Source organism: Plasmodium reichenowi, chromosome 6, assembly GCF_001601855.1.
Source record: "Plasmodium reichenowi strain SY57 chromosome 6, whole genome shotgun sequence".
NCBI classification, from domain to species: domain Eukaryota; phylum Apicomplexa; class Aconoidasida; order Haemosporida; family Plasmodiidae; genus Plasmodium; species Plasmodium reichenowi.
Window position 1 is genome coordinate 116416 of NC_033651.1, and position 15000 is coordinate 131415.

The following is a 15000-nucleotide window of genomic DNA, read 5'->3' on the forward strand; positions in this document are numbered from 1 at the left end:
TAAAAAAAGATTTTATTAAAAAATAAGATTTTAAAAAATAAAAAAAAAAAAAAAAAAAAAATTATAAATATATAAAATAAATGGGGATATTAAAACTTTTTAAATAAAATTATATATAAACAGAATATTAAAAAAAAAAAAAAAAAAAATTTACATATATAAAAAATATTATATATATATATATATACAAATTATTTATTAGTGCGAAGGTTAATTTTATTATTATATTTTTATAATTTATATACGTATGTAATCCATTTGATATGCCTACTTCATATTTTTTCAAGATTATATATATATATATATATATATATAATATATTTATTTATTTAAAAAGAATTAAATTATAATATAAATAAATATATTTTTATATATATGTATCATTTCAGTATTTCGTTCTAATGTATTTATATGTACCTATAACTATGCATATTTTTATACTCATAAATATATGACATATATATATTAATACTTTATTATTTTTTATTTATTTTATTGATTTTATTTATTCATTTTATTTATTAGTATTTTTTTTTTTTCTGTTTGATGCAAATGAGCCCTCTGAACGCTTCGATAATTCTCACCAACAGTAATAATTACAAAAATGCAGATGACGTATTTGAATATTTTTCTCATAAGATGAACGATGTCAATATTTTTTCTTCTGATACACATATACGCGAAGAATTGTTAGGGGGAATTCTTTATATCGGTATAATATTAAGAAGAGCACACAAGTTATCAAGTAATAAAAAAAATATCTTAAACTGGATCGAATATTGTAAGAATTGTCATATAAATGTTGATTTAGTACATTTTAATGAAAATAAAACTGAAGTCTCAACGTTAGATAATAAATTTAATCTATTACAAGAAAATTTTTTTCAAAAGGATTTTAAAACAATCCACCGAAAAATTGTAGGGAAAAAAAAAATAAAAAATGCGCAACAAAATGGACATGTAAATAATGATAAAAATGATGGTGATGATGATAAAAATGATGGTGATAATGATAAAAATGATGGTGATAATGATAAAAATGATGGTGATAATGATAAAAATGATGGTGATAATAATAAAAATGATGGTGATAATAATAAAAATGATGATGATAATAAAAATGATGACAATAATAAAAATGATGATGATAATAAAAATGATGACAATAATAAAAATGATGACAATAATAATAAAAATGATGGTGATAATAAAAATGATGACAATAATAAAAATGATGATGATAATAATGTAAATAATAATAATCATAATAATGATATAGGTGATTACATTTTTGTTAATATGGATAGAAATGATCACCATCCAAATGGTCATTTAGAAAATCTGTTTTTTGAAAAAGATTCATCTTATTTGGTACATGCCATTATTTATGTTATAGAACTACCCCTCTCTGTATCACAAAAATATCTTCACAAAAAACTCAGCATAAAGGTTCAACTTGTAGAAAGTAAAGAATCCGAGAAAACCAAAAATCTCCATAATATAATTGACAAAAAGGTTCTAAGCGAATTAAAAAATATTATGCACGCTCCTTCTTCCATACTAAATAATGTTCCCTGGTCATCTACATTTACTTCGAACATGCTATACGAAAAAAAAAAGAGGGTAAAAAAAATGAAGAAACACAATGACAAAATGATGAATAAAGAAAGTGATAGTGATTATAATAAAAATGAAAATCGGGAGAACCACAACGAACATGATGATAACAATTATGATAATATTTATAGTGATGATGATAATAATTATGATGATGATATGTATAGTGATGATAATAATAAACATTATAATGATGAGGATGATAATTATGATTCTAATTTTTATAATGACTTTTTTTCTAATGCATATGATGATGAAAGGAATAATAAAGAGAATGAAAAAAAGTTTCCTCTAAATGTCAATCCTCATAATATATACAAATCATTAAATAAATATGATGATTATATGTTTAAAAAAAATGTAAAAAAAAATACAAAATATATTACATTAAGTAAACAAATTATAGTAATTAAACCTTTAAATATACAATGTAAAATTATAGATAATTATTTATTTATTCAAATTGAAAATATAACAAAACATAATTTAATATATATACATGAACTCTTTTCAAGATCTATTTCTATGAATTCAAATATATTCCCATTAAATTTATATCCTGAAGATATGTATTCTATTTATTTTCCTATAGTTAATTTTGTACAAATACTTTCTTTGAAAAACGTAAAAAATAAACAAAAAAAAAAAGAACACGAAAAAAAAAAAAAAAAAATTAAAGAACAAAATGATATTACAAGGGTGTTATCAAAAAAAAAAAATAGTTTACAATGTGAAATACAAAATACAGATAATGATCATGATGAAAATACATATGATAATATAAAGGTACATAACAAAACAATATATAACAATGTTATAGAAAAATTAAAAAATAATATGGATTATTATAATAATAATCATCATTATCATAATAACAATCAATATAACACATTTTCTTTTAATAATGACAAAACTATTATTTCATTATCTATAAAATGGTGTATAGATAATACATCTAATAATTTCATATGGTCACAATATTGTATGGAAGTTGAAGTACCTACACAAAATATATTCAATCTCGAAATTTCTTTTGTTAAAGAAATAAATTATTCTTCTATTTTAATAGCTATCTTTTCTTTCTTTAATAATCATCATGAAGATATACATTTAATTATAGAAATACAAGACGATCATAATGTCTTAAATAATCATATGCAACATTCACTTATTTCCTTTAATTCATCGATCGATGTAGGTATTATACATCCACAACAAAGAAAATCAGTACGTGTCAAAATGTTGGCTATAATGCTGGGACTTCATAACGTCCCCTTTGTAAAAATTAAAGACAAACTTACAAACAAATATTATTTCGTAGATCTAGGAACAATACTGGTAACAGAATGAAGCATAACAAGACTAATATTTTTAAAAATATATATAAATAAGATATATATATATATATATATATATATATACATATGTATATCCATATGCATATTATTATTTTTTATTATTTATTTATTTTTTCGTATCGCGAGGGAAAATAATATGTAAAAAGAAATTTTCCCAACTCTTTCAAATAAACAATTCATTTTTAATTTAAAACTTATATTTTCTTTTTTTATTATATTGTATTAATTATCATATATTACATTTTTTATATTAATTTTTTTTTTTTTTTTTTTCTTTTTTTTTGTTTTTGTTTTTAAAATACTTTTTCATAATGAATATATGTTATTTATTTATTTATATGCTTTGCCTGCTTATGTTCCACGGCGAGTTTTTATTTTTTTGTAAAAAACATGAAAATATAAATAAACAAAAGGATTTGAAAAAAAATGAAATAATAAATAAAATAAAGAACAAAACAAATGATCTTAGATATATGTTTGATAATTTATATGTACAACATAAGAATACGCCACTTTACATATTTCTTAAAGATCATAATGAAGAAAAAAGACATCTTTTAAAAAATATATTTTTATATGGAAAGTTGCATTCCCTTCAAGGCTTAAATACGCCTTTCTCGAAATTCTATATGTTATATAAGAATAAGAAACAAATACCCTCAACGTTAGAAAATATAAATAATATTATATGTATATGCAATATATATGTATGTATACTAACCAAATAAGGATATGTAATAATTATTTTTCCTCACATAATAATATACCATTTGTACTTTTTTTTTTTATATGTATATAAAGAATAAGATTACAAAATAAAATACGGGAAGAGAAAAAATTCATAGATAATATGGATAAATCATCCAAAAAAAAATACAGTAACTTTATGTTTTAAAAATATATATAATAATATAATGCCCTATATAAACAACTATGAACATAATACACATATATTATATATATATATATATATATATATATATATATGTATATATTTATTCATTTTATTTTTAGTTAAAAATAAAATTGACGAATATATAAATCTGAATACAAACGTCAAGAAGTTATATTCAAACATAGGTTTCTTTAATGAGGAAAAGAAAATTATATATTTCAAAAGACCTTATTTTTTTTTCATTACATACATATATATATATATATATATATATATATATATATATATATATGTGTATTTTTTTTTTTTTTTACTGTATAGAAGGGAAAATTAATTCCTTAGAAAATTTCAAGGACATATAATATTTAAACAAATAAAAATACAAGAACAAGGACAATGATTATTTATTAAATTAATACATATATTTTAGTAGGTTACAACACAACACGCAACATATATACATATATATATATATATTACTTATTTAAATTGTTTCTTTTTTTTGTTTTTTTTTAAAACAATATTTTATAATTTTTATTGAAAAACTGTTTAATTATCTTATAATTAATAAGAAAGGTGTACAGAAAAAAAAAAATATATATATATATATATTTATTTATTTATTTATTCATTCATATAATTATAATATAATTGTATTTCCATAAATTCGATTCACTTTATGATATTTTTATGAACATATTTAAACGAATATTTTTAATTGTGCTTTTAAAAACACAACTTGCACAAAATAATTTCCACAACAATAATATTAATAAATATATGTGTATATGTATTTATAAAATATAAACAGAACAAAAATAATTATTATTATAGTACTACTTTTAATAATAAAAAGAATATTGTAATATATATATATATATATAATTAATTCCTTTGATTTATTAACATAAATATTTTATGTATAATTAAATGATCAAAAATTATACAATATAATATAATAATATGATTATTTTTATATTATATGCATATACCCTTTTTTTTTTTTTTTTGTTTTAATGAGCTCATTTCAAAAGTAAACCCCTTAAAAAATAATAATTAATATATATATATATATATATATAATATATATGAGATGTTTTATATATAAACCCTAATAAATATATATATTAAATATATGTAACATTTTTATTTCAAAAATAATTACACTTTTTCATTTTTTTTTAAATTCATAAAAATATATTATAATAAATTTATTTTTTCTTTCATTATATGATTTCAATAAATTTATATGTAACAAAATAAAAAAAATATAAAATAAATATAACACAACACATTTTTATTTTATTTAAAGAAATGCATATATATATATATTAAATCCATATTAAAAAATAACGTTTTATTACGTTTATTTATTATATATTTATATTATATATATATAACACAATATTATTTTATTTTTTTTTTAACTCATATATATATAATATATTTTTATGCAAATATTATACCAGAAAAATTATACATACTGATGAAGAGCCCTTTAAGAAAAAAAAATATATATAATTATATAATATATATATAATATATATATATATATATATATATATATATAATATTAATATATAATATATAAATATATTATTATATGAAGGCAAAAGGCATGCTGTTCTCTATCAACTTGTTATACTATTTAATATTTATTTCAAAATAGGAAGTTTTTTATCCTTTTATTTTTTATATATATTCTATTATTTAAAAAAAGGAAATTAAAATGAATTAAAAAAATAAGTATATTTTATAAAAATATAATATCAAAAATATGTATGTACAATTTTTATATCTAAGAAGAAATATATATTTTATATATTATATATATTGATATATAAATATTAAAATATGATAATTATTATATATATATAATAATATTAACATAAATATTATATATATATATATATATATATATATTAACTTTTTTAAAAAAGAAGGGTATATATTAAAAAAATGTATATATATTATATATATATATATGTTATATATATTTAATAAGCATATGAGATTTAATACAAAAAATCCGTAACCCGCATTTTTTATTATAATTATATATATATAATATATATATATTATATATTTAATATACAATATATAAAATTATATATTTTATAACCTCGTAAAATTTTAAACTTCTTTAAATAAATAATATAATTATATATTATATATATATTGTATATATATAAATATATTAATTTTATATAATTTTGTTTTATTTATATATTTGTATAATATATACATATAATAATATATAATAGAAATATATAAAGTATATATTTTTTATTTTTATATAAGCATGAACAAAATAAAAAAACCCTCCTAAAAAAAATATGCTTTCTTTTAAAAATATATCATTAATTTATATTACATACATTTATACATATATATATTTTTAAAATATAAAATAAATATATAAAAATATATAATATTATATGTTATTATTATATATATGTATATATATATTATAATATATATATATATACTTTGAAAAATATATTTATTATAATTTATTTTATTATTTTATATATTTTATATTTTATTATTTATTTATTGTTTATTATTTTATTTTATTTTTACTCAATAATATTTTTTCTTTACAAAATAAAATATATAGAATTATTTTTAAAATATTTATAATTATATAAATTTTAAAAACCTTTAAGTGTAATGTTATTATTAGTTAATAATATAATAATTACATTTTTTCTTTTTTTTTTTTTTTTCCCTTTTTTTATATATAATCTAAAATCATATTATATATAAATATTATGTTTTTATTATTATATAATAAAAAAAAAAAAAAAAAAAAAAAAAAAAAAAAAAAAAACAAACAAACAAAGAAACAAATATATAGTATATATATATTTTTCTTAATATATATAAAAAATATTATAACCTTCTTTTGTTATTTTATATAAAAATATTATATATATATATATATATTATATGTATTTTTCTTATAATTATAATACCTATATGATATATATATATGAAAATATATATGAATATATATATATAATAAAAAATATATTCAAAAAGAAAGAAATAAAGAATATTATGCTATAGGATATTAAGAAATTTATATAGAATTCATTGATATTACAAAAAATACTGAAGAAGGCTCATATAAAATATATATATATATATATATATATATTTTTTTTAATATAGGATATTATTCCTGTACATATATATATATATATTATATATATATATATATATATGTATTTATTTACATTCATTATTTTATGAATCATTTTATCGATATAAAATTAAAGCATTGTAAGGATTTCCTTTATAAAAATCTCTGCCTCATATCTTTTTATTTATTTTATACTAAGAGAACGACATAAACGGACCAGCAAAAAAAAAAAAAAAAAAAAGGAAAAAAAAAGGAAAAAAGAAAATTGTTAATATCATGGAAAAATATAATTTGAAAGAAGATAATATCATGGATCCAGATAACAGTGATAATCCAAATATTAATGATAACCCCAATAGTAGGGATAATCCAAATGATAGGGATAACCTTAATAATAATGATAACCTTAATATTAATGACAACCCTAATAATAATGACAACCCTAATAATAATGACAACCCTAATAATAATGACAACCCTAATAATAATGATAACCCAAATATTAATGAACAATACTTGAACAACTTATTAATAAAAGAAGGAGATAATTATATTGATGAGGATTTGTTGGTATATACAAGAAATGAATTTCTTTATGCTTATAAGGAATTAATATTAGATAAAAAGGGTCTGGGAGAAGATCATGAATTACCTTTATGTAGTAATAAATTTAAATTTCCAGAATTAGAAAAAAATATTCGAAACTTTGATGAAGATAATGATCAACAATATAATGTATCTTTTGAAAGGGACTTTGATAATAGGAGATTAAATGATGAGCACGATTTTAATAATGAAAAAAATAGATATAAAAATAGAAACGAATTCTTTTACAACAACAACAATAATAATAATAATAATAATTATAATTATAATAATAATAATAATAATAATAATAATAATGAAAGAAACGATTTTTATTGTAGAAATAATTTAAATGATTCATTTGATTCATTAAATAATAATGATAATAATAATAATATGAATAGGAGAAGTAACTTTTCTATACGAAATAATAAATTTAATAAATTTCATGACAATAATATGTCAAACTTAAACAATAATAATAATAATAATAATAATCACAATAATAATAATTTTGATCATAACAATAGAAATAGTTATAAAAAGAGTAATTATGCTACAGATAATAGTAACAATAATAATAATAATAATAATTTATATAATAATAATAATATGAGTGGTACTAAAAAATTGTTATGGAGAGATAGTGATAAAACAGGAAGTATGTCCACGTGGCGCTTAGGAAAAAATTCTGTATCAAATCATAGTTCTTCAATGAATCATATGAATAATAATATGAACAAATTAAATAATACAAATATGATGATGTCCCATAATAATAACAAAATGGGTGATAATAAGAGAGGACATAAGACATTTAATAAAAATTATAATAATGATACAAGGAGTAATATATCTAGTGATATGAAAAATAGTACATCTCATGAGATCAACGTGGATAATATGAATAATTACATGCACCATTTTTATAATAATAATAATAATGATATGGCAAAAATGAATAATAAAAATAATTATACTAAAGATAGAAATATAATACACATGAAAAGAGAAGATTATTATACAAATGACAGCCATTATAATGATGGATTGAATAATACAAATAATATTAATCATATGAATAATAATAATAATAATAATAATAATAAACATATGAACCATTTTGGAAATAATCAACTTCCTTATATTCAACATATGAATAATAATGAACGTGCAGCAGGTGGACCAAACGATATTGTTGCTGATCATTCCAAAAGAAATGTAGAAAATTTTAACAATCCAAATTTTGTCAGTGTAAGCAAAAGCAGTAACATCCAAAATAACCCAGCAAATTATTATAATAAAGGTGTTAACAATGTAACCAAGAAGGGAAGCGAAATGTATAATACTTCTTCTTATTATGGGCTCTCTCCTAATATTAATAATAATATCGATGATTGGAAAATGAAAAAATACAAAAAATTTAACAATAATAATGTGAATAATGTGAATAATGTGAATAATGTGAATAATATGAATAATGTGAATAATGTAAATAATGTGAATAATGTGAATAATGTAAATAATGTAAATAATGCAAATAATGTAAATAATGTAAATAATGTAAATAATGTAAATAATGTAAATAACCTAAATAATGTAAATAATAGTGCTCATTATAATAATCATCATAATTTAAATAGTACAGGTGTTCATGAATCGTATCGTTTGATAGAAGAAAAGTTTAAAAAGGATAGCAATCAAAATGAATATCCAAACAACCTATATATGAATAAAAATAATGAAATGAATAAAATGGGCCCCAATTCTATAACCCTTATTCGAGATAACAACAACAACAATAATAATAATAATAATAATAATAATAATAATAGTAATAACAATTTCAATTATAATAATAACTTTAATTATAATCAACATCAATATGGACAAAAAGGAAGTACCAATGTGAATCTCACAAATAATATAAATACACCTAATAATGCTAATAATACTTTTAATTATATGAACAATGTAACTAATATTAACGATGTCGTAGAAAAAAATAAAGGATATTATAAAGACTCCTCAAATAAAAATATGAACAACAATAATATTGTCAATAATAATACTACTGTTTTTGAAAACGTGGAAAATAATTTAGCTAAGAAAAGTGAAAAAAGTAATACCCCTTCACATCACTCTTTTGATAACGCAAAAAATCAAACCACCAACTTTACTGCATCACATTATTATAATAAAAACTTAAGAACCAATGAAAAAAGAAACTCAAAAAATGAAAAAAGTGTTATAGAAGATGATTGGAGTTTAATAAGGAAAAAAAGTAGCATCACAGATAATAAAAAGGCATCTGATGATCTGTTGTGGCATAAAATGAGTGAACAATTTGATAGAAATAATAAAACCATATTAGAATTGTCAGAAAAAAAAAAAGACCAACTTACCAATAAAAATGATAATAAACCAGAAGCAAAAAATAAAAATAAGGAATCATCAAAGGATAAAAAAAATGAAGGATGTAACGTAAATAATAAGAAGGATGAAAAAAATAATAATAATAATAATGACGATCCAGATAATAATAACAATAATAATAGTAATTATAATACTAGTACTGCTCCTTTAACAAATACTACCATTACATGTGTAAAAGGAAAAAACACAAATAGCAACAACAACAATAATAATAATAATAATAACAATAATAATAACAATAATAACAACAATAATAATAATAATAATAAAAGTAATCGTATGTATGGAATGGCCACTTCATCAAATAACAAGGAACATCATGTAGACAGAAATAATTACAATAAAGATAAAATTGTGAATAATAACATGTCCGTTTTAAAAAATAAAAAAAACAATGAAAGTGTGTTTACCAGTGGAAGTAATATAAATAGTGTGAATAATATGTTTAAGGAAAACGAAATGAATGTAGAGAAAAAAAAAAAAAAAAATGTAGAATTAAATATTCATGGTGAAAAAAATGATAACCAATTAAATTCAAAAGACGGTAATAATTCACCCAGTAAACTTAACAGTAACCAAAATAATAATAATAATAATAATAAGCAGAAGAAAAAAAAAAAGAAAAATGAAAAAGATAATAAATTGACCAAAAATATAGAAGATAATGATGTGAGCAAAAAATTGTACAATGCATTAGATAACATGGCATCGGAACTAGAAAAAAAAGATATTTTGTTAAATGGGAATGATGAAAAAACAAATAATAATATTCATAATAATGAAAATCATAAATCTTATGTTCCTGAAAATTATGTATTTGGAGATAACCAAATTAATAATTATTATTGGAATAAACAACAAAATAATAATAGTACATATGAATTAGATCATAATAATAATTTGATGCAAAAAAATATTATGTTGATGGATAATATTCCTCAAGATAGTTTATTACAAAAAATTAAAAATAATAATATGAGTGTAGAAAATTTAAATAATGCTCTTTTAAATACTCATGTTAATAAAAATATGGAAATGATGAATATATTTAAAAATATGAAAAAGGAACATTCAAATGAATCTTTTACTCATAATGATAATGAGGTATATAATAATACAGAGGAATTAAAATTAAGAGAATTCAAAAATAAAAATAATAATATGAATTTTACAAATAATAATATGAATTTTACAAATAATAATATGAATTTTACAAATAATAATATGAACCTAACAAATAATAATATTAATTGTGATCAATCACCATTTGAGGAAAATTTTTCTAATGACCACTTTCAATATCTTGGACATAGCATAAATGAAAATATAGACAAAAGGAGAAGTGTATCTAACATGCATATGTCACATGTGAATAGAAATAGTTTTGTAGAAAGACAAAAGGAATATTTAGTAAGCGATGAAAATATGACATTTAGATTAGATAATCAAATGATATTTAAGAAAATTGCAGAAACACTTAATATTGATGAATCCGTTTTGAATAAGTTAAGTGATTATGATAAACAGGAGCTTTTAAAACATTTGTCTTTGAATAACACAAATGTTGTAAACACATTAGAAAATAATAATAATGATAATAATAATATGTATAATACATACCATATGAACAATAATAATAATATGGTGTTGAATAATTTTCATAAAAATAATGTTCCACAAGGTTATCGTGATGAACTTGTAGAAGATAATGTACATGCAAATGTTGATATGTTAAAAAACAGATGTAGTGAAAAAATAAATTCTAATGCACCTTCGAATGTATATTCTGAATGTATGTTGAATAAATCTCATGAAGAAAATAAATCAGATGATATGAATAATGATAATATCAATAATGACAATAAGGTCAATAAGGTCAATAAGGTCAGTAATGACAATAATGACAATAATGAGGATGAAAATAATAAAAGTACATGTAAGGGATCTAAAAATGATAACAAATGGTTACGTTTTTTTAGATTTAACAAAAAAACGAATCCAAATGAAGAAAAGATATTAAAAGAATTGTCACAAGAAGAAGATACAAATAAAAATGGTCTTGGGGAAATCATAAATGGTACAAATAATAAACAAGATATTAATAGTAATAGTTGTAGTAGTAGTAGTAGTAATTCTTTAAAGAAATATTCAAATATCATGGAGAACACAAATAAGAATGTAAATAATAATAGTAATCATATGAATGATAATAATATTAAGATGAACACTGTAGATACATATATACCATGTGATATTAATGAAAATAAAAAAGAACAATTATTTTTATTAGAAAAATCAACTTCAAATTGTGATGAAGAAACAAGACATAGAAATAATACCAGCATAAGTAGTAGTGTTAATGTAACCTTAGATAAAAGTACCAACTCTACATATCAAAGAACGAACTCCTCAATGATCATTATGCAAAATGTTATAGGAAAAAATAATAATAATAATGATACAGTAGGAAATTCAAGTAGTACAGAAGATATTAACAAAGTCACAAAAAATGCTCTTGTAATAAAAGAACAACATAAAGTAAATGAAGGACCATTAAAAGTTGATGATAATGATGAAGAAAATAATAGTATCTTAAAAAATATTAAAATTATGAATAAAATAAATAAATTAAATGGAGATATATGGCAATATAAAGATCCAAGTGGTAATGTACAAGGACCTTTTTCTTCAGAACTTATGTTTTATTGGTGGTGTCTAAATTATTTTCCTTATGATTTGCCTATCCGTTTTAATGAAAGTATGCCATGGGTTCGATTTAATGACATGTTTCCCTTCGGATCTATTCCTTTTGTACTTCCTTTAACCCCTATGAAAAAGAATTTGAAGAATGTAGAACTCGAGGACGACTTTGGTAGTTTTAATAGTAACATAATGAAAAATAATAATAATAATAATAATAATATGGTTAGTGCTCATATGATGTATAATAACATGAATGGTCGCATATTAAATAATATGAACAATGTTAATCTGATCAATGCTGAACCATATAAGAATATCCTATCGGATAATAACAATTTGAAGTATCTTCCATTTAACAGAAGTGCAGGCGAAGCAATGTATAATATAAATAAACAAGAATATATGGACGATTTAAAACAAGAATTATACAAGGCGAAAGAATATATTGATTTGCTTAAAGAAAAAAAAATGCAACTTGAAACATGTATCATGCAATTACGAAAAAAAGATCAAACAGATGAAGACGAAATAAAGACTATTGCTCAGTATAACAAAAATTTGGAAGTGTTGAAAAGAATGATTGATGTGGAGCAAGAAAAATTTCTAAGAATGTGCAATATGAACAATATGAATAATGTGAACAATGTGAACAATGTGAACAATATGAACAATATGAATAATGTGAACAATGTGAACAATGTGAACAATATGAATAATGTGAACAATGTGAACAATATGAACCATATGAACCATATGAACAATATAAACAATATGAATAATATACATAATAACGTACAATATATGAACAATATAGAAATCGAGAACACAACTCATCCATATACAACAGTTGGAGACAATAAAAAGGATTGTTTTGATATATTAAATAATCAAATGAGATCTGAAAATTTGAAAAACGTATTAAAGGATGTCTTAAAAATGAATACTCCAGGTAGTACTATGACAAATAATTATCATATGAATATAAAAGAAAACAATGGTACTACATTAAGAGATTCTCATCATTACGTCACAACAACAACAAATAATAATAATAACAATAATAATAATAACAATAATAATAATAATAATAATAATAATAATAACCCTTCTAGTAGTAATCTCATTAATACGTTGAATACATTTCTATCCGATAAAGATAATTCTTTGCATGCTGTGAACCCATCCGTACTACTTAATGATAAATTAAATTATCTAACGAACACATTATTGCAAAACAAAAAAGAAAATATTCTTCTCAATCTAAATAATAATATGAACGAAATAGATATTTTAAACTTTCTTCATATGGAGCATAAAAAAAATATGTCTCTTACTCAAGAAAATATTACTCCACAAAATGAAAAAGATACTTATAATGAAAGTGCAAATAAGAGTTTATATAATGATATGGATTTAAATCACAACAACAACAACAATAATAATAATAATAATAATAACCAAATAGATAATCTCTTACATAAATTTACCATGAATAATGATGCCATACATTTAGAAAATGAAAAAAACACACTAAAAATAATAAACGAGAACCTACCAAATAAGCAAACTAATAATAATGTAAATCCAGAAACATCATCGGTTACATACAATAATAATAAAAAAGTAACTAGTGGAGATAAAATGATTACAACTCTTGATAATAATAGTATACATAAAGATAATACTATTAAAAATGAGGATACCAAAAAAAGAAAATCAATTGTAACCACAACAACAACGGTGGTTAAGGAACAAAAAAAAAGTGAACAACTTGATGACAAGGTTAATAAAAATAATAATGCCTCCTTAACAAAAAAAGAAAAAAAAAATAAAAAAGAAGAAAATAAAATTTTAGATACTGAAAAAGAAAAATTAAAAAAGAAAAGCCAAGTTATTGAAAATAGCTCAAAAGAACAATTAGCTGATTTAAACAAAGATAAAAAAACAAAAAATAAAAAAAAGAGAAAAGATGAAGGAATGGATAATACAATAAATAACAACAATAATGTAGTACCAACCAATGTTGTACAAAAACAAACAAATAAAAGTCAAGAAACTTTAAATCAAGTTTTAAAAGAAGAAACTATACAAAAAAAACATAAAAAAGATAGTAAAGTGTTAATACATTCAAAAACAGAAGAAGACAAAAAAAATATTATCAAAAATGACAACAAAAATAAAAATAATCAAAATAATCATATTATTAATAACAATCAAGTTTTAAGTAATAATGTTGAAGAGAAAAAAAAAGGAAGCAT

The 15000-nt window shown here is 19.7% G+C and overlaps 3 protein-coding genes across 3 annotated transcripts in view; all 3 read left to right on the forward strand.

Moving 5' to 3' along the window:
* Window positions 1–546: 546 nt before the first annotated feature.
* On the forward strand, window positions 547–2967 carry PRSY57_0602900 (hypothetical protein; the record flags this gene model as incomplete). The annotated part of the gene is made up of 1 exon (XM_012906405.2): window positions 547–2967. The coding sequence occupies one exon, from the start codon at window positions 547–549 to the stop codon at window positions 2965–2967; it is 2421 nt and encodes an 806-aa protein (XP_012761859.2).
* A 319-nt stretch (window positions 2968–3286) lies between these two features.
* On the forward strand, window positions 3287–4232 carry PRSY57_0603000 (hypothetical protein; the record flags this gene model as incomplete). Its single annotated transcript, XM_012906406.2, has 4 exons — window positions 3287–3639; window positions 3777–3853; window positions 3990–4055; window positions 4192–4232. 4 exons carry the CDS (start codon window positions 3287–3289, stop codon window positions 4230–4232), a joined length of 537 nt encoding a protein of 178 aa, XP_012761860.2.
* Window positions 4233–7294: 3062 nt separating this feature from the next.
* PRSY57_0603100 (hypothetical protein) overlaps window positions 7295–15000 on the forward strand; it is a gene marked incomplete at both ends in the record, with an annotated part of 9098 nt that continues 1392 nt past the window's right edge. The window contains one exon of the mRNA XM_012906407.2: window positions 7295–15000. This exon is cut by the window's right edge and continues 695 nt beyond it. Within this exon, the coding sequence (XP_012761861.2) occupies window positions 7295–15000 (7706 nt within the window).